This window comes from Rattus rattus, chromosome 9, assembly GCF_011064425.1.
Source record: "Rattus rattus isolate New Zealand chromosome 9, Rrattus_CSIRO_v1, whole genome shotgun sequence".
Classification (NCBI taxonomy): domain Eukaryota; kingdom Metazoa; phylum Chordata; class Mammalia; order Rodentia; family Muridae; genus Rattus; species Rattus rattus.
In genome coordinates this window covers 75,595,412-75,622,802 of record NC_046162.1, presented here as the reverse complement: position 1 = coordinate 75,622,802, position 27,391 = coordinate 75,595,412, and the positions used below count along the sequence as shown (strand labels likewise).

At 49.2% G+C, this 27,391-nt stretch overlaps 2 protein-coding genes across 6 annotated transcripts; one reads left to right on the top strand and one right to left on the bottom strand.

The window, feature by feature from the left end:
• Window positions 1-217: 217 nt before the first annotated feature.
• C9H17orf80 (chromosome 9 C17orf80 homolog) lies at window positions 218-10,520 on the top strand. Of its 2 annotated transcripts, XM_032912665.1 has the most exons (5): window positions 218-507; window positions 3,613-4,970; window positions 7,833-7,937; window positions 8,520-8,627; window positions 10,386-10,520. In XM_032912665.1, the coding sequence occupies exons 2-5, from the start codon at window positions 3,641-3,643 to the stop codon at window positions 10,406-10,408; spliced, it is 1,566 nt and encodes a 521-aa protein (XP_032768556.1). In that variant the 5' UTR covers window positions 218-507; window positions 3,613-3,640; the 3' UTR covers window positions 10,409-10,520. The 2 variants fall into 2 exon arrangements, with proteins under 2 accessions (XP_032768556.1, XP_032768554.1); XM_032912663.1 differs by lacking the exon at window positions 10,386-10,520 and having other exon boundaries at window positions 8,520-8,980.
• Window positions 10,521-14,318: 3,798 nt separating this feature from the next.
• Window positions 14,319-26,743, bottom strand: Cpsf4l (cleavage and polyadenylation specific factor 4 like). 4 transcript variants are annotated; one of them, XM_032913504.1, is made up of 7 exons: window positions 26,641-26,743; window positions 26,077-26,127; window positions 22,591-22,743; window positions 19,269-19,364; window positions 18,428-18,524; window positions 17,939-17,977; window positions 15,510-15,657 (listed from the first exon to the last, which is right to left on the bottom strand). In XM_032913504.1, exons 1-7 carry the CDS (start codon window positions 26,741-26,743, stop codon window positions 15,510-15,512), a joined length of 687 nt encoding a protein of 228 aa, XP_032769395.1. The 4 variants fall into 4 exon arrangements, with proteins under 4 accessions (XP_032769398.1, XP_032769397.1, XP_032769395.1 ...); XM_032913505.1 differs by having other exon boundaries at window positions 18,428-18,521; XM_032913506.1 differs by lacking the exons at window positions 15,510-15,657; window positions 17,939-17,977 and adding an exon at window positions 14,704-14,925 and having other exon boundaries at window positions 18,431-18,521.
• Window positions 26,744-27,391: the final 648 nt, after the last annotated feature.

Genomic DNA, 27,391 nt, shown 5'->3' with positions numbered 1-27,391 from the left:
AACTTCCAGGACCCCGTTTAGGTGTCCGAGGCATCCGCCTGTTCAAAAACAAAGCGGGACGCGCGGTAAGAGTAAGGCCGGATTTTAGATAAATTAAATTATTTGACAGTTGTTGATACTTGTATCTGCGTTAAGACACTCTGAGGTGAAAATTTTATAAAGAACAGGTCGAGACCCATCAGGCACTGACGCGGACGGCCACGAGTTCAGGGTGCGATTGTTGGGAAGGTGTTGGTGGGCTCTGGGTTCTAAGAGAGCGCCGCTTGGAACTTCGCGTCTCCGAACGGTGCGGAGCCGATTCAGTGCAGTATCTAAGGGTTGAGCTATTTTCCGCGACCTTTGTTGCAGGTCAAGAGAGGAGTGCGGAACCAGGCGAACGGGATAACGGACTGCCAGCCCCACCGGGAACGGCCACGCCCACCTGTTGGAAGAGGCCGGACCGAAAGGTGTAGGGAGACGGGCAGGCGTGAGAACGCGGCTGTGAGAATCGGACTGGCTCACGGCGAGGTGAGCGTGATCAGAGCAAACCGTAAGGTCCCTGTCCGCCTTGAATGGCGCGCACCTGTCATTCCAATTCTTGGGAGGTGAGGCTGGAAGACCAGAAGGTGAAAGTCATCCTCGAGTGTTTTACAAGTTCGAAGCCAGCCTGAGCTACTTGAGACCTTGAATCAGATTTTAAAGATTTAATCTCACCACCACCACCGCCGCCACCACCACCACCACCGGAATAGGTGTACTCTGGGCCCAAGAGACTTGGGGAAGGCTTAACTTTGGTTTTCAGAAGCATTTCCCGTTATCTGCCAGGAGCATAATCCAATTACTTGTTTTAATCACATCGTATTTCAGCTCGCCGCTTAGCTCTGATCTTCTTACACAAAGTGATGTTCAAAGTTTTTTGCCAAACACGCGAACAGTGATCCACAAGCATGGGGATCTTTAGAAGAGTTGACCAGAGGTCAGGCAGGAAACTTAAACCCTTGTTAAGGTGTAGAGTGTAGGGCCTGGCATAGTAATGCACACCTTTTATTTCCACTACTCGGGAGGCAGAGGCAAGCAGGTCTATGTGAGTGCAAGGCCATCCTGGTCTACCTAGTGAGAGTTCCAGGTCGAAAAAGGCCACCAAGTGAGACCTCATTACTTAAAGAAAAAAAAAAAAAAAAAAAGCTAGAAAAGTGCACTCCTAAAACTAGAAAACCTATGTATTGTCTTTGTCGCGTGCATTTTGCAACAGCCATTCAATTCCCTTCAGTGTGTCAATGTGTTCTCACTACAGTAAGAAGACTCATTGTGCACTCGGTAGAAAACAGTTTGGGTTTGCATTTCCCGGACGGTAAAGTGCTGGTTGCTTTAATACACTGGTAGTTATTTTGCTAAGTGGTTTCAGACTTTTTTTTTTTAATCTATTTTACTGGCCAGGAGATATTTTCAGTCACGGTATTAAGTAGTTATAGTATACGTGTTTCTTCATTCAACAAATGTCATACACCAACTTCAGTGTTCGAGGTGTGTCTCTCTGTGTGTGTTGATTGAGAGGCAATCTCCCTGTGTAACCGAGGCTGACATTAACTACCACAGCTTCCTCAGAACACTGGGGTACACAATATGCTTTGTGTGTTTTGAGACTAGAGTGGTGCCCAGGATACATAGGTTTCCTGGCCTTTGGAGTTTTTTTTAAAGAAGCAGTAATGGCTCACAGCCGAGCTTTGCAATTCAACGTTCTCCTTTCCCAACTCCAGAGAATAACAAGAGATAGATGGTCTGTGATGTAAATTTCCAAGGATTTCAAACTAATTGATAATGTACGATTTTATATGTATACAATAACCAATTATATTACGATTTATAACTTGGAAATTGGGAACCATATCTATCTGCTCATTTTTATTTTTTATATGTGCCTGTCGCTATATTAATATAAGCAGGGATTCAGATTCATTTCTCCTGAATTGTGGGAAATCCTCCTCCCTTTACTTTGGAGACAGGGTCTCATGAATCTCAGGCTGGTCTATTGACCTGGCCATCCTGTCTCTAGTCCCAGGTGCTGGAGTTGTGGGTGTCTACCACAGTATCAGGTTTTATGCCAGGCAAGCATCAACCTACTGAGCCACACCACCAGCCGATAAGAGAGTTCTGAGTCCTTACACCCCAGTGAATCTTGGCTTGTGAAACTTTAGAAACTGTTCTAACCAGTTTTTGCACGACTCCTCATTTCATCCTTAAAGGACAGAGTTAAGAAGAGTGGATGTGATTTGTTGAACAAATTCCTGGGAGTGGGAGGGGCTCTGAGGGAGGAACACCCACCTGGAGGCCCCTCTCACTTTTTTACTAAGTGTATGTCTATGTGCCTGCATGTGTGTGTTATATGTGCACACAGTGCCCCAGCAGATCAGAGGACACCAGATTCCCCCAAAAGGAGAGTTACAGGTGGTTATTGTTAGGTCACAAACCCGGGACAAATGGTGCCTATTTAATGTGTCATAGTGGACCTGGCCTCTGGGTTCTCCCAGCATCCCTCATTCCCTACCAGTTACAAGGTATGGCTGGCATACCCTGCCCACTAGCCTGAACTTCTCCCAGCTCCCCTTCCACATATAATCCAGTCATTTTGGTCACCAGGCCGTGTTTACCTTTTACTCTTGTGGCTCTCCGCTCTCCCCTCCCCTACTTGTCTCGCATGGCCCAGCTGCAGGCCCATATCCACTCTGGACTCTCCAGATGCCTTTGCCTCTGGTTATGCTCTCCCTTTTATCTACAGTAGACTTTCCCTGCCACCACACATAGGAGCAGTCACGGCCTTCCTCTTTTTTTCATTTTTGTTATGAGCTGCCTGATGTGGGTACTGGGGAGAGAACCCTAGGCAATAACAATGGGTGTTAAGTGCTTTTAAAGGCCCTAAATAGGTCTTTTTCTTTTCCTTTTTTCCATAATGTTTAAGGTTTTTGTTTTGTTTTTTAACAATTTGATTAAACTCAATAAAGTCAAATAAATAAATAATGAAGTCGAATTCTGGCTGACATTTTTAATGTCTTTTCCTCTGACTACGCATTAATTACTAGATATTAAGACTTCTGGTTTTGTATTGCTTCGTTTTTTATTATTTTTTTTGGATGGAGTTGTTACTAGATTTTTTTGACTTGTTCTTTTTTGTTGTTGGGTTCTTTTGTTTGTTTTTTGAGACGGTCTCACTATGTAGCTCTGGCTGCACTGGAACTCACTATGTAGACAAGGCAGCATAGTGAATGTGAGGCTAGCCTGGGCTACACACAAAAAGCCTTTTTTTTTTTTTTTTTTTTTTTTTCTTCCGGAGCTGGGGACCGAACCCAGGCCTTGCGCTTCCTAGGCAAGCGCTCTACCACTGAGCTAAATCCCCAACCCCACAAAAAGCCTTTCTTTTTTTTTTTTTTTTTTTTTTTTTTTGAGCTGGGGAGCTGGAGGAGCTGGGGACCGAACCCAGGGCCTTGCGCTTCCTAGGCAAGCGCCCTACCACTGAGCTAAATCCCCAACCCCCACAAAAGCCTTTCTTAAGAAGAGCAAACTGTAAGTTAAAAATCCATACATCAGCTGTTGATGGTTACTCTATATTCCTCATGGTCTTCTACCTTTACCTTCCAGGAAGAGCCTGAGTGATTCCAAGCCCAGGATGGAGGTGTGTCCTTATTGTAAGAAGCCATTTAAGCGATTAAAATCCCACTTGCCGCACTGTAAAATGACAGGATCATCCATACCTGCTGATCAAAAAGTTTCTCAGTCCAAGACAGCGACACTTACTAAAAAAGAGAAGAGGCCCACCAGAGACTTAACCAGAGCTGAAGAGAAGGAGCTGGAGAGAGAGGGTCCGAAAAGAACTGTGAAAGTGGAAACCAGCCAAGCAGAGTGGACAACTGCAGCCTCTCCGCTTCCAGAGGGTGCCTCAGAAGGCACCCATACAACAAAAGCAGGAGAAACCAAAGAGAAAAAGCTGCTCTCCTTCCGAGTACTCAGGCGCACCAAGCCAGAGGTGACTCTGCAGAGAGTCACAGCCCCTCAGTCTCCTCCCAAGATAGAATCCACCAGAGATGTGTCTGAGTCCAAGGGAAGTCCACGCTGCCCCTCAGAGACAGAAGCATCTTCACTGGTCAGCTCTACTAAGCAAGACAGAGAGCATGCGTCAGCTCAGCCTCATGCTAAACCAGCCACTTCTGCCAGGCTCAAATTGGACACAGTGGATCCCCAAAGGCAGAAGCTTCTGGTAAAATTACTAGATGTGCCTACTGGTGATTGTCGTTCTCCAAAGAATGGCAGCCATGGGGTTCAGAGAGTAGCACCCTCAGTGTCAAGCAGGGAGAAAGACTCCCAAGATGGAGGCCACCTCTCAGGAGTCTCTCCCCACTCTGGTGACCCCAAGACCCAGAGGTCAGAATCACTCTTGGGCCTTCACAATGGCCTGCTGGGTAAAGCACAGGTCAGAGAGCATCAAGAACTTGGCCTTGGGATGGAGGTGAGCCAGAGTAAGGGAAATACTGAGAACAGGATGTCCGTCACAGATGGACAGGACGCCACTGGCTTGGGCCACCGTGGTAAGGACCCCATTGCAGCCACAAAGGCAAAGCCAAAGGCCACTCTTAAATTTAGGAATGTGTCCATGCCACCACAGGGAGCTCTGAGTCAGCCTCTCTCAGTGCCAGGGTCAGAGAGTCAGAGCCTCCCCTCTCTAGCTGTGACTTCTACTCCAGAAGAGAAAGGCCAGTTCTGTGGACAAAGTCAAGGGCCTGCCGTCACACTCAGGCACCACTTAGTGTCACACTCCGCTATTCCCGAGAACTTCCTCGCTACCTCAGAGGCTCCTCCCAGGTCTGTGGGACTGGAGTGGTTTCCAGAACTCTATCCTGGTTACGTTGGACTGGGGGTGTTGCCAAGGAGGCCTCAGCCTTGGAACTGGGCAGCTCAGGTGCCTCCTCTTGCCACTTTCCAGGGCAGGAGCGTCTCAAAAGGTAAGTGAGCACATTTGCGGGTGCCATCCTGCCCCTCCACAATGCTCTGTGCCTTTGAAATAAGGATCAGAATCAGTCACTTTGGTTCAGTTAACTAATTCTAGTCCACACAGTCTACCCCACATTTCACTTGGTTGATGGAAGAGAACTCTTGGTCCAGAGTCAATTTCAGTGTTCCTTCTCCCTTCTCCTTTATGGAGAGTTGAAGGTTAGACTGGGACAGGCTGCCAATGTGGGTAGCAGTTGACTTTCTGTGCTGGGAGGAGGCATAAGAGGAATTCAGTGGGGAGCCCAGCATGCTAGTGCACACCTCGGCAGGTGGATCTTAGTTCAGGGCCAGCCTGGTCTACAGATGAGTCTCAGGGTAGCCAGTGGTACACAGTCTTGGGGAAGGAAGGAAGTCCAACGGGTAAGGCTCTAAGGGATGAGTCCAGTGTTTCTGAGTGACAGGTAGGGAAGAAAGCCTGTGGGTGCCAAAAATATGTGTCCTCAGCTCAGATTACCTTTGTGTAAGTTCCCCTGAATTTTGACCTGGAAGCGAACCCAGCTTGGCCAACTAGAGAGAAACAAAGTCAGGGTGCACAGGGTTCCTAGCACCTCCAAGACCCTGGACCAAAGGTGGTGGTGGTCTTGGGGTTACACTTTGTGTTTTGAGGCGAGCTCCATCTCCAGATTTTATGGTTTTGTCTTTTTTTTTTTTTTAAACATCTTCAAGTATGTGCATTGGGGTACAAGTATTAAACATCTTTAAGTATGTGTACTGGGGTATAAGTATTAAACATCTTCAAGTGTGTGTATTGGGGTATAAGTATTAGACATCTTTAAGTATGTGTACTGGGGTATAAGTATTAAACATCTTCAAGTGTGTGTACTGGGGTATAAGTATTAAACATCTTCAAGTGTGTGTATTGGGGTATAAGTATTAAACATCTTCAAGTGTGTGTACTGGGGTATAAGTATTAAACATCTTTAAGTGTATGTACTGGGGTATAAGTATTAAACATCTTTAAGTGTATGTACTGGGGTATAAGTATTAAACATCTTCAAGTATGTGTACTGGGGTATAAGTATTAAACATCAAGTGTGTGTACTGGGGTATAAGTATTAAACATCTTCAAGTATGTGCATTGGGATATAAGTATTGGGGCAGATGTAGAATGTGCAGTGCCTGTGGAGGCCAGGAGAGGGCAGCAGGTCCTTGGTGCTGGAGTTGAGGTGGTTGGAAGCTGCTGGATGTGGGTTCTGGGGACTGAACCCAGGTCCTCTGGAAGAGCAGTCAGTGTACAGTCTTCACCACTGCAGCTGTCTCTCCGCTGTTTGTTTTTAAGAGACTTTGACCTTGCATGAGTGTGTACTGTGCAAATTCATTAGAAGCCAATGGGGCTTGGGGTTTTTTTGGTTGGCTAGTTTAGTTTTTAAGGTTTTTGTTTTATCGTGTTTTTCAAGACTGGGTTTCTCAATGCAACCAGCCCTGGCTGTCCTGGACTTGCTTTGAAGACCAGGCTGGCCTTGAGCTCACAGAGATCCACCTGCCTCTGCTTCCCAAGTGCTAGGATTAAAGCCCTGCACTACCACCCCAGGCCAGGAAGTGTTTTTGTTCATTTGTTTACTGTAAATATGTGTAAATGGGAGTTTGTGTGCCGTGTGCACCAATGCATGCAGTTGCCCATGGAAACCAGAAGGAGGTGTCCAATCCCCAGGAACCATGGTTTTAAAATAGCTGTAAGCCACCACTAGAGTTTCGGGAACCAAACCTGAGCCCTGTGCAAGAGTAGCGAGTGCTCTTAACGACCGAGCCCTCTGCCACACCCCGACATGCTGGTTTCCATTGTTGCATATATAATATGGTCATTTGAGCATTTTTATATCCACGGCAGCTTTCACCACACTTGTAACCCATCTATCTTAATTTATCCTATGTCTGACAAACCAAAAAGAGCAGAAAACCATGGGCAGTCAAGATGAGCTGTCTGGCATGAACGTGGAGAAATCCGTGGAAAAGAAACACGCACCTTGTTTTCTGACCCCATTTGTTATTCTTGTGTCAGAACACATAGGAAGGTTCGAAGGAGACCTGCCCATAGGTGTCAGTACATATGTAGTGCATACAGATAGAATTAAGATGAGTATGAGAGGGAAGAAGAGTTATTTCCAATGTATGTTGATCATCCCTAGACTCAAAAGCACAGGACTCCAGAAGGCAGCATCTTGAATGCTGACATGGGTCTCAGCGGCCCTGGGAATAGTGAAATCCCAAGCCCAGTCACTGGTGGGCAGACCGCAATCAGAACAGGCATGCTTTCAAACAGTCTTCAGAGTATGTTGACAGGGTTCATCTGACAAATTCACTTGAGAAAAATGATTTGGGGGGCTGTGGGTGCAGCTCGGTAGTGAGGACGTGTGGATGAGTTTTTAGCGTATGTCCTGGGCTCAGGCAACAGTGGGGTGGAGGTGCAGAGAACAGAGAGGTTCTGTATTTGGTTCTGCGTTTTAGGTCCAAGATTATATATGTAGATGGTTCAGATTTATTTTCAATCCAGAATCTAAACTCTTAGGTCCACGTATTTCAAGATATTCAACCTGTAGTAAAAAGTCGTGCTTCTTCCTAAGTTCGCAGCAGACAATTAAAACGAGGGTTAGCCAGGCGTGAATATTCACCACAGTGCAAGTCTCTGTCAAGAGAGTTTTTGGCCTGAGGCGGACTTTACTTCCTTGTATAGTTTAACTGCAGCCCAGTGAGGAGCTCGTTGATCCACGGTAAGACAAGCTTTTCCTGAGGCCTAGTCTTAAGGATGTCGACCGCATGCTGGGGAAGGGATGATTTAGATCAACTGTCACAGTGACTTCTGTTTGGAACCGTAGTTCCTTGGTGGGAGAGAAGTTCGGCTGATAGCAGGAGTTTGGAACCCCTGGCGCTTACAACTTCCAGCCTCCCTCTAATGAGACTCTTGGGAGCTGTGCACAAAGGTGAGAACGGCGTTCCTGCCTCTTGCTTCTCTTGCTGGCTCCAGGCCTGTGGAGAGGTTTCTCAACTGCAGGCTGCTTAACCAAGGCAGAGGAAGAGAGAAGCGGTTGCATTCTGACTGGTTCCATTTCGGAATCAGGCGTCTGTCAGAACCCAAAGCTGGCAGGGCAGCAGCTCCATTTATTATGCTGCTTTCACTTAAAACCCACCCTGCCACCTGTCCCCAGCCCTCCTTCCATCCCCTCCCTCCCCTGCCGTCCTCTCTCCTTCCCTCCCCACAGTGATCAGCAAAGACAATGGTTAACCAAGCATATTCCTCTGCATCACTTGAGTTTAACCCGGCTCCCAGCGTGGGAACAAGTGATCTGAATTTAGTCAAGTCCTGCATAGCTCAGCCCTGTTGTCTGTCTATTGGGTCGACATGTTGTCTGTGGAAATGTATAAATGTATCTATACTTTGAATAGAGCACTCTTATGAAGGTATCTAGGTTCATTGTCCGAGCTAGCAGGGCAATAGAGTAATGTGCGCACATACTGGGCCCCAGCCCAGCCGCTAACCGTGTGCCTTGCCTCTGTTTGAACAGGCTGGGTGCTGTGCAACACCACCATAAAGAGGAGTGGTGTCGGACGCCTCTCGATGCTGTTTGCTGGCTACTTTGTCCTGTGCTGTAGCTGGAGCTTCAAGCATCTGAGTAAGCCTTGTAACCGGTCGCTTTAGTGGCTAGTCGCCTCCCCTTGGGCTCTGGAGGAAGTGTCTAGAAGCCTAATGATCAGCTGTCATTGGGGGCTCTGTGGCTTCCATTAAAGCTCCACGTAAGATCTGACTTACATTTAATGACTGTTCCTGCTGCCCAGTAGTGATGTCAGTGGTGGACTGTAGAGCTTGGGTTTGTTTATTTTCCCTACTTTAAACCATTCCCTGCTAGGAGGAAGGGTTCCCCTTGGTGCCTGCGAAGCCCGTTTTCACAGTGGAACAGAAGGGCTTTATGCCGTAAGAAAGAGCAGGAGAAACAGAACAGTCCGCGTGCTCAGACACAGTAGCTTCATCCTTCATCCTTCATCCCAGCTCACTGGGTCTCCCTGTGCAGGCCAGGCCAGGGACTCAGTGTCCCTGCCCTGCCCTGCCACCCTGCACTCGCACTCCTTCCTCAGCCTGTAAGCTAGGATACAGGTATATGCACCACACCTGGCTAGAGTCTGGCCACTTAACATTTTTTAATTCGTTATTTTCTATTTTATATGTGTATGAGTGTTTTGTCTGAGTGTATGTCTGTCTACCAAGTATGTGCCCAGTGTCCATGGAGGCCAGAAGAGGGCACCAGATGCCCTGGCACAGAATTACACTTTTGAGCTGCCTTGTATATGCTGGGAACCCAGCCAGGACCTCTGGAAGACCCACCACGTGCTCCCAACTGCTGAGCCATCTCTCCAGTCTGACTTCCTCAACCAGACACGACAGCGCATGCCTGGAATCCCAGCATTCAAGGGTAGAGAACTCCGAGCCACTCGGGTACATGATACCCTGCCTTCAAAACCAAACCACAGTGCCTGTGTAGTTACGGGTGAGCTCACACAGAATCTTAACCTGGAGGAAAGGCCCAGATTTCTTTTCTCATAATTCAAGATAACTTTTGTTCACGTGATGTAAAAACAGGTCTGGAGCTAGAGAGATGGCTTGGTTATTAAGAGCACTTGTCGCTCTCACAGAGGATCCAGGTTCGGTTCACAGCATCCGTGTGACAGCTCACAAACGCCCCTAACTCCAGTGCCAGGGGATCCAACACCCTCTTCTGCCTTCTGCAGGCACCAGGCTTGCACTTAGCGTGCACACATACAGTGCAGACAAAACTCCTATTTAATATCATAGGAGACTACCCAAAAAGAGGTTAGTGTTTTTCCATAATTTAAGAGGTGGCAGGAGCCCATATCATAAGAAAACTCTCTAACGCACTGGCTTAGGCCTGGAGAGTCAGGGAGGGCATGAGCCGCTGACACAGGCGTGGACCTGCCGGACCCCTGCACGTGGAGCAGCCTGCCACAGACCGGCATTGCAGCAGGCATTGGACCGTTAGTGAGATACGGGCTCTGCACACAGATGAAAAACACAAAAGCAGAGTCCTGTCTGCCTAAGGACGGCGCTTGCTCCTGCAGAGCCACTCTGAAGAGCTCTTGGCTTCTGCTGCTGGTGGCAGCCATGCAGATGTGTTTGTGCTGAGACAGGGCCTCACCCCAGCCCAGGTTGATCTGACCTGAGTGATGTCATGCACCTGACTTGGCTTTGTGGGTCGTTGTTTTGTTTTTTAATCTCTAAAGATGAATGTTCTCAGGCCCAAGAGGATTTCTAAGTTCATGAAATGAAAATATTAAAAAGTGATTTATCTAAGTAAAAGATAGACATAGCCAGTAAGACACGCCCTCCCAGGTCCTCATATTTGTCTGTTTGTCCCTAGAGCTGCAGCGCTGGCGTAAGTAAGGATGAGCATGCCTGGGAGCCACGGAATGTGACAGAGACTGCAGAGAAGAGACACTTTTAAATTTGTGCAGGTCAGGGAGAGTGCAAATAATAAAATGCTGAAATCTCGGGTTTCGTCTTTTCCTTTTTCTTTTTTTTTTTTTTTTCTCCACGCTGGAGGACAATTTTATTAGCGTTTCAGAGAAGAAATGGGGAGGCCAGCTGTAAACCTCAGCAGGGGCTGCAAGGCGAGGCCGAGAAGAAGGAAGGCATTTCCCTTGGCTGTTTTTAAGGCAGGGTCACACTATGTAGCCCTGGCTGGCCCACAGAGCTCCACCTGCAGGATGCGGGGGATTGAGGTGTGGGCCTCCAGGCCAGGTGGGAGTCACCAATCACAACACTGCTCTCACTGAAGGAGGGCGGGGCAACACTGCTCTCACTGAAGGAGGGCGGGGCAGGAGCAACGCAGAGGCCTGAGGGGCTGCTTACTGCCTTGGTTTCCTTCACTTGCGTAGCCTGCTTTCTCATAAAATCAGGGACACCACCCACAGTGGGCTGGGTCCTCCTCCATCAGTCCCTGACTAAGAAAATGCCCTCCGGGCATGTGTGTCCACAGCCTGAGCTTACAGAGGGAGGCATTTTCTCAACTATGATTCCCCCATCTCTGAGGACTCTAACTTGTGTCAGGTTGACAAAACTATCCAGCACAGAACACGTTTTTTTCTCGAATGCTCATGTTGTACCCTGAGAAGCCACCTCAGCCAGCACCCTGACACCTCTTAATATGGAAATACAAAAGTCTCCCTCGCCCTCAGGGAGAGCTTTGTTGCCTGGGCATCTGCGTAAGGAGCACACTTTCAGGAACATCAGTGGTTTACTGTGACAAGTGGGATCCTGTGATCCTTAACGTTCTGGTTAGATGTGGCACTAGTTTAATGGCCCATTAAATCCTGAAGTGTGTCATCTCACCAGGCTTAGGACCAAGGCGAGAGCCTGTGTTAATAAGGGTTTGTTCGGCATTAGTCAGTGTCAGTACAGGAATTCACCAGGTGTGGTGACATACACATCTAATACCAGCACTCAATTTCTCCGATAACACAAACCTAACTTGAAAATGGGGTCTAGACATAGCTCAGCAGTTAAGAGCTCTTGTTACTCTTGTGGTGGACTGGGTTGGATTTCCAGCACCCACATGGCAGCTCACAACTATCTGTAACTCCAGTTCCAGGGGATCTGACGTTCTTTTCTGACCTCCAAAGGCAGGCACTAGGCATGCATATGGTTCACATACATATATGCAGGCAAAAACACACTTACACAAAATACAATAATCAACAAATTTAGAGTTTAACTCTCCAGGACACACATGCTAGAAGGACAGAACCAATTCCCACACACTATTCCCTGACCGCCACCAAAATGTGGTATGCATGTCCCCACATAGAATAAAGTCAGAACCTGGGGACGTAACTCAGAGGTAGCATTTCCTAGCATTCATGAGGCCCTGGGTAAGATCACCAACATCAACAAAATCAACACGGACCCTTTGATCCAGGCACGGTGAAACACCTGGGATCCCAGCACTTGGGATGCTGAGGCAGGAAGGCCACAAGTTCAAGGCCGGCCTGAGCAACATAAGAACTTGTCTCACAGGCTGTTAAAAGGTTAATGTAGCTCAGTGGAAGAGGGCATGTTGCAGGAGCATCACAAAAATAACTAGAGTGGAACTGGATATGTGGATGTCACTTGGGAATTAGAGACAAGGTCACCATCAGCAGTAGACTGAAAATGAGGACAGCCTGGGCTACATGAGACCCTGTATCAAGAAAGCAAAATATTATTTAACATGATATTCAGTCTATCTTACACTAATGAGAAAAATCCCAACACCGTTCTTCATTAAAGCAATCATTCCCATCTTCCACCCTCAGACAAGTGGCTGGTCACATGACCAGGCAGTTAGTGTAGGTTCCCTGAGCTTGCTGAACTCTAAATTGGGGCAGACTTGACCTTCCCTGCAGAGGTTATTGGGACTTAGCAGGAGAGTCCATGACCATCATGGCGGGATTTTTGGCAGCAGGCTGGCAGCCATGACACTGGAGCAGTAGCCAGGGGCTCCCATCTTGAGACACGAGGCAGAGAGGTAGAGGGCTACCCGGGAATGGTATGGATTTAATCCTAATGACACACTTCCTCCACCAAGGCCACACCTCCTAACCCTTCCCAAACATTTCCACAAACGGGCAACCAGGCATTCAAATACATGAACCTATGTGGGCCGGGCTCGTTCAGTCCACCACAGGGACTCATTAGGTTCCACAGCAGTCCACACTTGTTCCAGCAAGATCTGCTGCATGCTGGTGCTGGGAGGCCTACAGATTTCTGATTACATGTACTAGATCACTCTAGCTGTAGGACAGCTCTGTGGTGTGGCTGCCTGTGTTCTAGAATGAGGAAGCAGGCTAGGGGAAGGGAGACAGTTTTCCTACGTGGCCAAGAGCTATCATGTAGCATCTTAGGGCGGTTTGAAGTGATATGGGAACCAGCAACCCAGCCCCCTGGGCCTGTGGTATGCATCACCTCAGCAAAGGCCTCATGCTAAAAGAGGGCAGGCGACCATACTCCCATCTGGTCCTGAAGGCTGTCATTTTCTGTACTTTTTGCCTCCTCTGAGACACTTTTTCTGTGTAGCCTTGGCTGCCCTGGAACTCACTCTGCAAACCAGGCTGGCCTTAAACTCACACAGATCTGCCTCCCAAGTGCTGGCATATGCCACTACTGCATGGCCTTTTTCTGTAATCTTATAAAAGTCCATTTGACTGCCCACTCCTTCCCAGTGCATTAAGTACCATTATGCCTGCTCTGTCATGGAATAGGCTACTGTCCTGGTCACTGCTTTACCTCAGGAGGATAAGCCTTTTCTGTATGCCTACTGCCTAATTCCCCATGAGGTTTAGTCTTCGATGTCGGCTTGGCTGCAGTGACCTAGGAGATGCACCTGAGTGTGTTTGTAAGGGTTATTCCCAGAGAGGTTTAGCTGAGAAGACAAGCCACAAATATGGGTGCACCATCTCTATGTACTGGGATGCCAGACTGAATTTTAAAAGAGAAAAACCAAGGGCTGGAGAGATGGCTCAGCGGTTAAGAGCACTGACGGCTCTTCCCAAGGTCCTGAGTTCAATTCCCAGCAACCACATGGTGGCTCACAGCCATCTGTAATGGGATCTGATGCCCTCTTCTGGTGTGTCTGAAGACAGCTACAGTGTACTCATACATGAAATAAATGAATAAATATTTTTTAAAAAGAAAAAAAGAGAAAAACCAAGAAGGAAGCTGACCGTTTCTTTTCCTGTGCTTCCTTGACTGGATTCAGTATGGCCAGCAGGCTCACACGGCCACCATGGTTTTCTCTGCCATGTGAGATAGTTTTCTCTCAAAGCACGAGCCACAACGACCCCTCCTCCGCCCGCCCCCAGTTGGATGGTTTCTCACAGCATCAAAAAAAAAAACGGAATTAATGCGGCTACACAGAAGACACAGTATATTCTCAAGGATAAATAAGCTGTTCAGGCAAAGAGCTGCCAAACTAAAAGCAACTGTTTGATTGGATCGCGGCCGTTGACCCGGAGTGGTCTGCAGGAACGTGGGAGCGGAGCATGGGACTCTGACTGACTGACTTTGTAGAGTTCATGGTTTCAAGTGCACTTTGTTCTCCTGAATAGCTCCTCCCTTCCACAGTCAGCTGGCCTCTGGTCCTGCTGTTGGCGTCTCGTTCACGCGCAGGATAAATGGAAACAAGGTCTTTCTGCATCCTGTATCTCACTCGGGTGATGGGGCTCACTGAACCACAGGGTACAGAACACTCTGGGGAGGCCCTTCGCTAGGAGAACTTCCAGCTCCCTCACTACAAGCTAGGTTTTGATGACTCCAACTAGTACAGCTTGCTTCGCTGGCGTGGTGGCCTGGGTTTTGAAGACAAAGGAGAAAGCTAAGGTCATGCCGGTTTTGTTTTTGGCTTTCGAGACAGTTTCTCTGCCTTCGCTGTCCTGGAATTCGCTCTGTAGACCAGGCTGGCCTTCAACTCACAGAAATCTGCCTGGCTCTGCCTCCCAAGTGCTGGGACTAAAGGTACGTGCCACCACTGTCCTGCCAAGGTCGTGCCTTTTCCTAAGTCCTCAGAAGAAAAGTCTCCACTTGTCCAGAGAACCGCAACCTGGTTTTCTAGAATGTATTGGCTTCTCCAGCCTTACAGGGATCTTGACCAGGAGGTTGAGATGGGAAAACCTTGTAAGTACGAGTTGGGACCAGCTTGGAAATAACAAGATCTGGACCCAAAAGAGAAGCTCGTTCGCCTCCCATATTTCAGAGAAGGTGGTTCTGGGCTTTCAAAGGTCCAATCAGACAAGAAAATAAAGGGTTCTGCCCTCTTACCTCGAATTCTGGTATGATCATATTTTCTTTTTGAAACCAGGTCTCAGGTAACAGAGGCTTGCCTCTCTCTATAGCCAAGGACGACTTTGAACTTCTGGACCTCCTGCCTCCATTTTGAATGCTAACAGGGACGCACCATAACGCCAGGTGCTAGGAACCAAACCCTTGATGCCTGCTATTCAAGCATACTACCAGCTGAACTCACACAGCCTCAACAACTCATTATTTGTGTGGTCAAACAGAAAAAAAAAATCGGGGTTGGGGATTTAGCTCAGTGGCAGAGCGCTTGCCTAGCAAGCGCAAGGCCCTGGGTTTGGTCCCCAGCTCCAAAAAAAAAAAAAAAAAAAGGAGAAAAAAAATCACGATGCAGGACAGACTGCAGGCTACCTCATAAAGGTATGGTTCTTTTTTTAATACTTTACTTATCTTGAGATGGGGGTCTCACTATGCAGCCCTAGTTTACCTGGATCTCAGAGATCCACCTGCCTCTGCCTCCTCAGTGCTGGGATCCGAGGTATGTACCACCACACCCAGCGGTTCCTTTTTCTTTTGAGACAAAGGGTCTCACTTTGTAGCCCTGTCTGGCTTGCAGCTCGCTATGTGGAGGCTATGTGCCTCAGACTGGCTACGGTCCTCCAGACGCTGCCTGCTGCCTGCTAGGATTACGGCCGTGCACCTCCCCATCACCTACCTAAGGTGCAAGGTGGACCCTTGAGCTGCAGGCCGGAGGCAGGCCCCACCTCTTCTGATAGTGGACTGTGGCCTTTGCCTGAGAAGGGGGCACCAGAGTGTTGCCAGTGGAAGTTGTTGAATCCCATAGCTGGTTGACAGGCTGCAGTGAAATCAGGAGGAGACCGTGTTGCAGAGATGCTGTGTAGACATCCTAAATACCCGTATTTATAGGGTTTTCTGGTTTGGGAGTTTGGCTTTTGTATTTTGACGTGAGATTGTTTTGAGGGAGTTGCTCTGTTTTGCTGCTCCCAACATATTTTTAATTAGTTCTTTGAGAAATTCATATGACATGTCTTGATTCTCTCTCTCTCTCTCTCTCTCTCTCTCTCTCTCTCTCTCTCTCTCTCTCACACACACACACACACACACACACACACACACAATTTTGTTTTTTTTTTTTCAGAGCTGGGGACTGAACCCAGGGCCTTGCGCTTGCTAGGCAAGCGCTCTACCACTGAGCTAAATCCCCAACCCCCACACACACAATTTTATCTCTGAGACAGTAACCAGTGTAATCCAGGCTTGCCTCCAACTCAAGATGTAGCCAAGGGTGGCCTTGACCTAAAACCCCTGCCTCCTGCCTCTCTACCTCCCCTGTTCTTTTAATTACCAGGCTGCAGAGATGGCTCAGCGGTTAAGAGCACTGACTGCTCTTCCAGAGGGCCTGAGTTCAATTCCCAGCAACCACATGGTGGCTCACAACCATCTGTAATGGGATCTGATGTCCTCTTCTGGTGGGTCTGAAGACAGGCACAGCGTACTTATTCATAATAAATTAATAAATAAATAAATCTTAAAAAAATAAAAAAACTACCAAAAGTATGTCTTGAAAGAAGTTACCTGCTCAGTAACTTATAAAGAAAAGAGTTTAGCTGCCCTCACATCACTGGAAGCTGTGTCTGCTGGGCTTCTGGGCAGGGGCCATGTGCTGCTCCAAGTGAACAGGTACATGCAGAGAGGTCCCAAGGTGGACAAGGAAGCCGAGGAAAGCCCGACTCCTTTACAACCGCTTTCGTCAGTATCTAGTCCCATGGGTATGCTCCACCTCCGAGATCTAGAGACCTCCCACTTGGCCCCACCCAACACTACTGTCCAGAGGAGACACAGCCTGGGGCTGAGTTGGTGATCATAACACATTCAAACCATAATGGGCAATGTGGACATGATGCTGGGGCCAGTCCAGTAAAGCTGCTACGAGCCCTGAAAGGATCCTCCCACATCACAAAACAGCTTTCTCACTTCCCTCCAACCTCTTCAGATTTATTTTGTTTTTTTGTTAACTAAGTATGTGCCTGTGTTGTGGGCATGTACAGGTGTGTGCAGGTGCCCACAAAGACCAGGAGGAATCAGGTGCCCTGGGTGCTGGGAACTAAGCTGGGGTCCTCTGTAAGAGCAGTACCTACTCTGAGCCATCTCTCAAGCCCTCCTCGCAACCTCTTAAAAACTGTTCGCATCGCTCCAGTTATAGAGAACCATTATCCAGGGGTGGTGGCCGGGATCATCTTTGATGAATTTGAGGCCAGTCTAGTTTACACAGCAAGTATCCCAGGTCGGTCAGGCGTCAACCAAAGCTAAATAATGAGGCGCTATCTCTAAAAGGAGAGAGAGGTTGAAGGTGAGGGGAGAGAGAGGGGGAAAAGAAGCATGGAGAAGCTAAGGGTGCTCGTCCGAAGCTCAGTGATGCCAACACCTGCCTGGCTACCTAGGACCCTTGGTTCACTGAGGTCTGGTTGGGGGAGCACAATTAGCCTGTTGACCCTTGAAGTGAATCTCACCGATGCTTGGTAGCAATGGGGATAATATGAACCTAGGAACCAGGAACTTGGTAGCAATGGGGATAACATTCCTAGGAACCAGGAAAATATGACTCGTCATAGTTTTCATTCAGAAAGCCGGCTTTGGACCGTATGTCCTGATTTTTTGTCACCAGTGTGGGATGGCCAGATGTTTGGGTTGGTAAAAGCGGTTGCAGTGGAACCTGACGGCCTGAGTTCTACCTTCAGGACCCAGACTGTAGCGAACCAATTGTTACAAGCTGTCCTCTGACTTCCACAGGTTGAAGTTAGCAAGTATGTATCGACATGTATACACAAAAAGAAATAAAAATAACAAGAAAGGAAAGCCCCCCTGTGTTTCCCAGCTCAAGGAAGGCCTTCCAGTGATGGTGGAGTCCTTCCCGATGCAGCCCTGACAGAGGCTGGGATAGGCTACTGCAAGCAGGTGCCCCGCCCCCGTGACCACATGCACCTTTTACAGGATCTGGACTCAGCAGATCATGGAAGAGTGGGGTCTCCCGAGGATAGTTTAGCGCTAGGAAACACAGACAGGTGTGGGAGCCAAAGAGGGGCGGGGGCGGCCCTCATGTGGGCAGCAAAGTGCTGACTTACCTTCATGTTACTGCGATGGAGTATAGGACTCATCTTAGGGCTGAGGGAAGGAGGAGAGACATGGGAGTGGAGAGAGAGTGTGTTAAGTGGGCGCTAGTCCTCTATCCCTGCTCATTAGCATGCTCAGCGCCAGCCAGCTGCTGCAGACTTCCCATTCCAGAGCCCCTAGGGAAGGAGCCCTTGCCCAAGCACTGCATAGATCTGCAGAGGGGCGGTGATAGCAAATGCTTCTACTCCTATCGAGAACATCCTGTGAGAGGTGCACACCTCCTCCATTGAGAGCACATGTTATGTTAACAGGAAAAGCTGGAGTCCACCCAGCCAATAGCACCCAGACCTCCAGGATGGGGGCAGCATCGAGAATCCCTAGGAGATACTCGCTAGCTAATCACCCCCCCCCCTCACGCCAGGGCAAAGGGAATTACATAAAGATCTAGATCCAGAAGGTAGGGTACTCTGGTGGATTGGGGTGTAGAGGGATCATACTTACTGCCCAAATTGGCACTTAGGTCCCTTGGGGCAGAAGCCAATGAAGTAGTTGGGACACAGGACTTGATGCACATGGCGGTATTTACACAGGGGACCTACTAGACAAAAAGCAAATGGCCAAAAGTCTGCTTCATCCAGAGGAAGTATACGTGAATAGCTCATGAGGAAAAGCACAGGCTGTGGTAGGCTCTCCACTGGAGATGGGGTGGGTAAGCCTCCCCATCGATGTCCCTGAAGCCAGGAGTCAGACAGGGGCAGAAACCTTGGCTCAGGTAAGGGCTGGACATGTGGTTCAGTGGTAAAGGTGGGTCATACTCTAGGCCCAGGGTTCCATTCCCCATCTTTGCCTTCCCCCAGCATAAAGAAGGTACTGGTTGTAGAGCATGCTTAAAAGTCTCTTTCCCCCAGCAGCCACCCCCAACCCAGTGCTAAGAAGCTCACTCAGAGACACATGAGAGACACACAATACCCAGAGACCCTTGGGAACATAGCCTTCTAAGTTTGACTGGGAACCAGGGAAAGGGTTGGACTTAAGTGGCATTCAGCACTTGGGAGCACCGTGTCTCTCGTGGACTGGACTTTCTGCTAGGCTTCTTAGTCCCACACCCACCTGTTGAGAAGAATAGGGTGTGAATCCCACAGCCCACACCAGGCCGAGCCTCCGAGTATCTCAGGAGAGGTCTCCACTGGCATACAAGCCTTGGACAACCTCAGAAGGGCTTTCCACTGGGCTATTTATATGGCCCAATTTCAGGGGGAGTCCTACTCCTTTCTTGCTGAGCATCTCCATCCGGAACTCCTGCATCCCTCAGTGCACCCCATCCCTGCCCGCAAGCCCTCACCTTCCTTGCAGAACCCTTGGTCATACCAAGGGCAGTCCTGGAGCTTAGGAACTGGCTTCAAGTGGAGGAAGGGGCATTCCTTGTTGTTACAATTACCTGAAAAGCCCACAGTTCTTTGTCTATACGCTGGTTCGCATTTCCGCACCCCCACCCAGATTTACCTTGACCCTCCCTGCATGGCATAGTCGTCTGCCCGTCACCATCTTTGGAAGACCTCTAACACTGGAAGAGGAAGTTACCCTCTGGTCATCTATCTCAACTAGAAACACGCTGCCATTTCCACAGCCCCAGGCAGGGCAGGGACGGTTTGAAGGAAATACCAAGGACAGGGTAGAGGCTCCAGTTGGAACCCAGGGAACCTTTCAGAAGGACTGTGTTAGCCATGAGCGTGGGCTGCGCTGTGTCTATGCATTAAACCAAATCTTGGTAGGCTGCATTTCTACAAGGGGCAGCCTTGGAAGCACAGGCTGCCTTTAACTGCTGAACGAGGAAGGATCCTAAGTTAGATCTGAAGAAAATTATTATCTGTCCTGTCTTCTTTCAGTGGAGAATATGAACATTTCCTTCCTAAGAGCCTACAACTTTGTTCTTTGGTCCTAACACAAACTTCACAAGTTCTTCCAGAGTTATCTTATACAGGGGGGCTTTCTACAAGATGATGCATCATCTGGGGAAGAGTTCTGTTATTCCTTTCCACATTTAAAACATGGATGCCAGCCCTCAGAGGCAAGTACCACATCTGTTCACTCAGCTTCCTCACGCAAAAGGGTTTATTGGCACATCCTAGGCCAACTTAGTGTAGCACTGCCCCCTGGGGTTGAGCCTTTTCAGACTCAAAACTACCTGTCCGTCCAGGCTGCACATTGCTGTTCCAACTTTTGGCCAGCAGGTGGCAGCAACACTCCAGCCTGCACTCGCGTCTTTTTTTGTTTTTTTGTTTTTTGTTTTTTGTTTTTTTTTTTTTTGCAAAGGCCCTTCCTTACTCCTTTCAAGCCCTGGACCAAATGCACTTTCCTGCGCTGCCAGGCCTCAACAATGTGTGTGTGTGCTTGCATGCCCAGGAGTTTGTTGAGCTTACTTACAGAGCATGGGCAAGGCATTGCTTACAGAAGTTAGCTGACCTCAAAAAAGCAGATTTCAGCCCACCACAGATGACAACTATGGATATATGCTATATCCCGGAGTCATCCCCTTTTGGCTAGTCTCATCACGTACTCTACACATCTCCCCAGATCACTTGCAGCTCAGCAGTATTTTTAAAACAGAGACACTGAGGCAGGGCACGGTGACGCACTCCACTAGAGTCTAATCCCAGCACTTGGGCAGCAGAGGTTAAGAAATAGGCCAGCCTGGTCTACACAGCAAGTGGAGAGAGGGTACCAGAAAGGTGACTAAGAAAAATGAGGGGTGATACACACATGCATACACACACATGATTTTTTTTTTTTACAGACAACTGTCTCCTAAGTTCCAGGATTAAAGGCATGTAACCAACTAATTAATATATATATATATATATATATATATATATATATATAGTATTCACCCACTGTTAAGAACCAAAACCTTAGATTACAAATCATAACCACGAGCTTGCACATCTGCTGCACACAAATTACTTGCATGCAAAATTGGTCCCATGCTGGACCACATCTGATCCTCAAACCAAGGGAGTCAGGGTTGAAAGATTTCAAGGGGGCATTTCTAAGTGAGAATGCTTTAGGCAGTGACTCCTGGGGACCAGCCTCCAGATAAACTCTGTTTATTCTAGAAAGACATTCCGGCAGCCCTTACAAACTGCCACAGGCCTTGGCTCCCTGGAGAAGGCAGTCTGGAATGCTGGACTGAGAGATTGGGATGAACTTTCCCCGCCCTGTGAAAGACTTTGCCCTCTTTGAGGGACCCAGCATTATGAAATAGAATACGCAGCCCCATCTGATAAGTTATTTCTCCACAGGTGAAATGAGCCAGTCCAAACCAAATTAGATTATATTAAATGTGGGTTTATTGGGAAGCTGCTCTCTCAGGTGGGTGAGTTCACTGGCCCCAAGGAAGGAGGTCAGGGAAATCACCATGGGGAGAGAGAGAGAGGGGAGGGACAGGGACGGAGGGAGGGAGAGAGGGAGGGGAGAGGGAGAGAGAGAGAGACAGAGACAGAGAGAGACAGAGAGGGAGGGAGGAAGGGAGGAGAGAGAGACAGAGACAGAGAGGGAGAGAGGGAGGAGAGAGAGACAGAGACAGAGAGAGACAGAGAGAGAGAGGGAGGGAGGGGGAGTGAGGGAGGGAGGGGGGAGGGGGAGAGAGAGAGAGAGACTGGAGACCTGACCACACAAGGTAATTTTAGAGCCCAGACTTCTGAACCTTGTCGCTTTATTTACACAGTGACCTTCTCTTTCCAACAAATGATGCAGGATGTTCCTTTGGGAGGTAACATGACATTTTCATCTAAAATAAAGTTAGAAAGAGCAGGCGAGTAGGAAGAAGACAGGGGTGTGTGTACCAAATGCATCTGCCTGGGCCCAGCAGGGACTGAGAAGCGGTTCTTTCAAGGCTATTCCTGACAGTCATCGGGTGTGGGCTAGCCAGGCCTGGAGTTGGGGGCAGGATTCCATTCTTTTCCCTTTGAGGTAACTGTCCTACTGAAACTAACAGACTGCAGGCTTGGCTCTGCACCCTTTTATCTCTTTCTTAAGGACTCGTTTTTATTTTGTGTGTATGGGTAGTTTGCTTGTGTGCTGTGTGTGCACCATGTCTGTGCCTGGTGACTGAGGCGTCCAGGAGAGGGTATCAGATCCCTCTCAGAATGGGAGTTATAGGCAGTTGTGGGCTGCCATGTGAATTCTGGGAACCAAATCCAGGTTCTCTGGAAGAAGAACAAGCCCCCCCACCCCCCGGAGCTGGGGACCGAACCCAGGGCCTTGCGCTTGATGGCCTGAAACTTACTATGGCCTCAAACTCAGAGATCTGCCTGCCTCTGCCTCCTGAGTGCTGGGACTGAAGGCGTGTGCCGCCATACTTGAACGCTATTTTTTATTTCCTTTCTTGTTTTTAAACGAGGTCTCCTGTAGTCCAGCCTAACCTCGAACTTCTCTGTAGCCGAGACTGGCCTTGAATTCCTGATTCTCCAGCCTCAGCCTCCCTGGTGCTGAGATTAGAGGGGTGCCCCACCGTATCCAGCCTTGGTTCTCTCTCCTTAGGATTCAGAGAAGCTTGGGCTCAGACAAGGCTGGACTTCTGGGTCCCACCCGACTACCAGATTCCTTTCCTACCCCACCCGAAAGCCCCCCCATCACCCCCACACACCAGGAGGGGCCGGCATTACCGAACTTTGAGTGGAAGTAGCACACCGGCATCCTGCTGACGTCATACTGGTGCAGGAAGTTGCAGCAGTCACTCTTCCGGCAGAGGCCTCGAAGCCAGTGTTTGCACACCACCATCTTCTCGCCCTGCTCGTGCCGAAGGGGGCACAGCATCCCTGCGGAACCCGACACCTGCTGTGGGCCCCACCTAACACCGGCCTGGGGGAGTTCCCTGGGCCCCCCTCCTCACCTCTGCCATCTCTGTGTCCTATCACCCGGACACACAACCCAGGACGGGCTGGAAGAGGGGTCAGAGGACCACACTAGGAAAAGAGTTTATCCTTAACAGACCAGGGTCACTCTCTCAGAACAAAACCCCAGGAACCTCCGGGCTGCTCTCTCCTTGAAGGAACAGTTGCCTTACCCCATGGGCATACTGTAAGTGCTTGTTGAGTTCTTTTACAGGCACTTTTACAGGGAGGGAAATGTTGCTCTGAATTTATTTTCAATAATAATAATAATAATAATAATAATAATAATAATAATACTGGGGCTGGAGAGATGGCTCAGTGGTTAAGAGCACTGACTACTCTTCCAGAGGTCCTGAGTTCAATTCCCAGCACCCACATGGTGGCTCACAACCATCTGTAATGGGATCTGATGCCCTCTTCTGGTGTGTCTGGAGATAGCTACAGTGTACTCATATACATAAAATAAATCCTAAAAAAAATGCTTATGTGTTTATGTGTGTGTGTGACCATATATATGTGTGTGTGCTGTGCATGCTGGAGCCCTCAGAGGTCAGAAGAGGACATTGGATTCCCTAGAACTGCAGTTACAGACCGCTGTGAGCTGCCAGGTGGGTGCTGGGAACTGAACCAGGGTCCTCTGCAAGGGAAGCCAGTGCCTCTAGCTGCTGAGTCGTTAATTCTTTTTTTTTTTTTTTTTTTTTTTTGGTTTTTTTTTTCGGGTTGTGGGTGGGAACCCAGGGCCTTGCGCTTCATAGGCAAGCGCTCTACCACTGAGCTAAATCCCCAACCCCTGAGTCGTTAATTCTTATTATTTGAAACAGGGTCTCGCCCGTAGCCCAGGCTGGTCTCACATTCACTATGTTCCCAAGAATGATCTTGGAACTCTGACCTTGCTGCCTCCAGCTGCAAAGAGCTGAGGCCTGCATCACCACGCTCAGTTCATGGATGCGTGCTTGCTGGAGATGGCCTGTGTGCTCAGCAAATGATCCACCCATGGCATGCCCCCTCCGCGTGAGTTCATGACTTCAAATACTAAGGACAGCGCAGGCGTGAAATGGATGACTCTAACGGTGGACAGACACTAGAAACATCACTGTGACCACTTCAGTATCTTTATGCAGTAGACACTGTCACTGGAAGGGAGGGCTATGTCTAATCTGGACTTGTGTCTATTCGTGACAAGGACGTCCTCTCTGAATGCCCCTGGGCCTGCCTGCATGACTCCCCCCAACCCCCTTTCCCCCATCCCTCCTTCCTCTCTTTGTCTCTCTCTCTCTCTCTCTCTTTCTCTCTCTCTCTCTCTCTCACACACACACACACACACACACACACACACAATCCTGGCCACTCCTAGTGCTCTGGCCTTCTGCAAATAGCAGCGTTCTCTATGGACCTGGAAGGTTCTGGTTTCCCAGAGCCCTGGGTGGCCAGTGAGCTCCTCTTCTTCTCATCCAGTCACTCAGGCTCCAGGGCCTCTCTGCCCCGCCCCCTGCCTCCTGACTTTTAGGAACGGAATATTAACGATCTCCAAGGCAGGCCCCCTAAAGAATCTCTTCACCTGAATCTGTAGCCAGGCTTCAGGGGGGATTGGAAACACTACTGTTGGGGGTAGGTATTTAGACAACTGTATGCTGCCATTGGAGGGAACCTCAAAGTGACCCCCCCACCCAGAAGAGAACACCAGAAGCCAGGGAGGGGGGTAACTCTGGCTACTACTCTGGGAGAGGGACTTGTGAGGGGGATCTCTGAACAGTTGAGGCTGTCACTCATGAAGCTACCTAAGGGCAGAAGAAATGGCCTGGGGTGATTGATGGGTTTCTGTGGTGATTCACAGGGAGGAGAATCCCCTGCTTGGAGAGAGGCTGAGTTGGAATGAGGAGGATGGAAGCTTCCTCAGAACAGAAACCAAAGGCCCCGACCCATCACTACCTACATCAAGAAGAGAATGTTGGGGGTTGGGGATTTAGCTCAGTGGTAGAGCGCTTGCCTAGGAAGCGCAAGGCCCTGGGTTCGGTCCCCAGCTCCGGAAAAAAAAAGAAAAGAAAAAAAAAAAGAAGAGAATGTTGGTCCTGGAGACATAGCTCAGTAGTTTAGAACACTGGCCACTCGTCCAGAGGACCCAAGTTTGGTTCCAGGCACTCACGATAAACAGTTCAAAACCACCTGTAACTACAGTTCTAGACAGATCCGACACCTCTGGTTTCCAAGGACACGTGCACCCATTGTTTCTGTAACTACACGCAGATACACGTAATTTAAAAAACATTTCCAGAAGGGAATGACCCCTTCCAGGCAATCCCCTCATGGCCCTTGTACAAATGTCAGTGGGGTGCCCCCTCCCAAGCCAATGCTCTCCTTAGGAGCATAAAATGTCTTTTTTTTTTTAAAGACCTACTTATTATATACAGTGATATATATATATATATATATATATATATATATATATATATATGCATGACCGAACAAGGCATCAGATCTCATTACAGATGGCTGTGAGCCACCATGTGGTTGCTGGGAATTGAACTCAGGACCTCTGGAAGAGCAGTCAGTGCTCTTAACCTCTGAGCCATCTCTCCAGCCCATAAAATGTCTTTTTAAGACACGTAAAAATAGCTTGATCAGGGGGTTGGGGATTTAGCTCAGTGGTAGAGCGCTTGCCTAGCAAGTGCAAGGCCCTGGGTTCGGTCCCCAGCTCCGAAAAATAGAAAAGAAAAAAAAAATAGCTTGATCAGGATCCCCCACCACACCCAAGGCTGCACCAGATGACCCAAACCCAGTGATATCACTCACTCAGGATAACTGGACGGTCCTAGGACCCCATGATGCCCACTGGACAGTGTATAAGCAGAGACTAGGAGCAATGCTCTCTCTGCTCTGCACATCTGGAGAGATGACACCTTGACCTGCCCTGTGGGAGGAGAGGCTCCCCCAGGAACCTGACCCTCGAGTCAGAGACTTCCGTTACAGACTAGACCCTGACCTTCAGCTAAGATAGGTCTCACAGGTGATCAGCCTTGAGCAGATCGGACCATGGTTAGGAATTTAGAGTGTGAGCCTTGTGTGGTGACCCTCAGCGTAATAAAATACAACTTCCGTGGTACTGACTACACGGGACAGCTGCCTTCTTGCTTGTGACAGAGGCTGAATCTTGTCCTAGTCCAGGCACCAAGCTCACACTCCGTCCTAGGCCCCTGCTGAAGCCAGCCTGGTCTGAGCAGCCATTCCTGCCCCGGCCCAGCCCAGGCCTGACTCACTCACCTTTCACACAGAGCCCTTTAGCAAAGAAGTTGCACACAGCCGAACTGGACTCTGGAGAAGAAAGAAACGGAGGAGAACGGAGTTTGGCAAGTTCCACCTAAGCCTCCCACGGGCTAGGATCTGAGTGGGACGCGACTACTCTCTCCCGCTAGGCTTTGGGGTTTTGTGGTTTGTTGTGTGTTCCTTTGCTTATCTGTTTATGCATCGAAGTCTCCCTCTGTAGTTCAGGTTGGCCTGGAACGCCACCATCCTCCCACCACAGCCTCTTGGCGGCCAACAGTCTGCCATCCAAAGCGGCTGTCTCCAGCGGTGGAGACTGAGTCAAAGGTACTCTCTTCCAAAACCTTTCCCCCCACCGCCCAGAGCTAGCCTCTAAGTTCTCCTTAAACTCAGCCCAACTCTGAGGGAGACGGAGGTGGAAGGGAACTCTGGAAGCTCTGAAATCTGTCTCTCTATCCTGGGTAACGGTGAATTACCCAGAAGCTGTGTAGGAGAGATAGAGGAAAGAAAGTGAGGACAGCTCCTCAAGGACCTGGGCAGGGGAACCAGGCTGTCACCACTCACTGTCCATGCCCTGGAAAGGCAGGAGCCCAGTGCCCCTCTGCAGCTCCACATCCTGCTCAAAGGTGAACGTGAACCCTTGCAGCCCGGCAATGACCTCTTCCATCTCCAGTCTCCCACCCGGACGGAAAGCGCCAAGCTGCTAGAGGCCCTCCCTGCAGGTGGCTCCTATATAACCCATCAGCTCTTAAGGGGCCAGGCCCCATCTGATGCTGGTCCCTCTCTCTCAGGTCACCTCTTTCTTCTCACTGTCTGTACCCCAGAGGCCCTGAAGCTGCCTCGTCCCTCCCACCCATGCAGGTGCACATTCCAGGGCCCCACACCCCCACACTGTTCCCAGAACCCCTCAGGATCCTCAGCTGGAGACGGATTGGCAAAGACTCACACCTGCTTATCTCTGCGTATCACAAAACACAGCCATTGCCAAATCGGTGTTTTCCCATTGTATAAGTGGGGACACAGCCGCACATCGACGCTAGCCTACTACGTTCAGCAATGCCCATGGGTGGGGTGGGGTGGGGTGGGGGTTATCAGAGGGCGTGGGACAGAGGAAAGTTTCCTATTAGGTCCCAGTCACTCTCCCTCCCACAAGGCCCACTGAGCCTCAGACTGAATGACAAGGGAATGGGGGGGGGGGCAAAAGGAATGCAGGCCAGAAGACTCGGAAACTATTGCATGAAGGGCCCTTTGTTTACCCCGTAGGCCATCACAATGGTAAACTTGGACGGAGGGTGGAACCAACCCAAAGCTGGGG

What these genes read in the sequence shown, in the direction of transcription:
- C9H17orf80 (XM_032912663.1), top strand. Translation starts at nt 3,641, where the DNA reads ATGGAGGTGTGTCCTTATTGTAAGAAGCCATTTAAGCGATTAAAATCC. An exon ending in GGGCAGGAGCGTCTCAAAAG is followed by an intron (nt 4,971 to 7,832) that starts GTAAGTGAGCAC and finishes TTGGAACCGTAG; the next exon opens with TTCCTTGGTGGGAGAGAAGT. An exon ending in CTTGGGAGCTGTGCACAAAG is followed by an intron (nt 7,938 to 8,519) that starts GTGAGAACGGCG and finishes CTGTTTGAACAG; the next exon opens with GCTGGGTGCTGTGCAACACC.
- Cpsf4l (XM_032913504.1), bottom strand. Translation starts at nt 26,743, where the DNA reads ATGGAAGAGGTCATTGCCGGGCTGCAAGGGTTCACGTTCACCTTTGAG. An exon ending in CCAAGGGTTCTGCAAGGAAG is followed by an intron (nt 18,525 to 19,268) that starts GTGAGGGCTTGC and finishes CTTTTTGTCTAG; the next exon opens with TAGGTCCCCTGTGTAAATAC. An exon ending in CTCCATCGCAGTAACATGAA is followed by an intron (nt 15,658 to 17,938) that starts GGTAAGTCAGCA and finishes CCTCCTGATTTC; the next exon opens with ACTGCAGCCTGTCAACCAGC.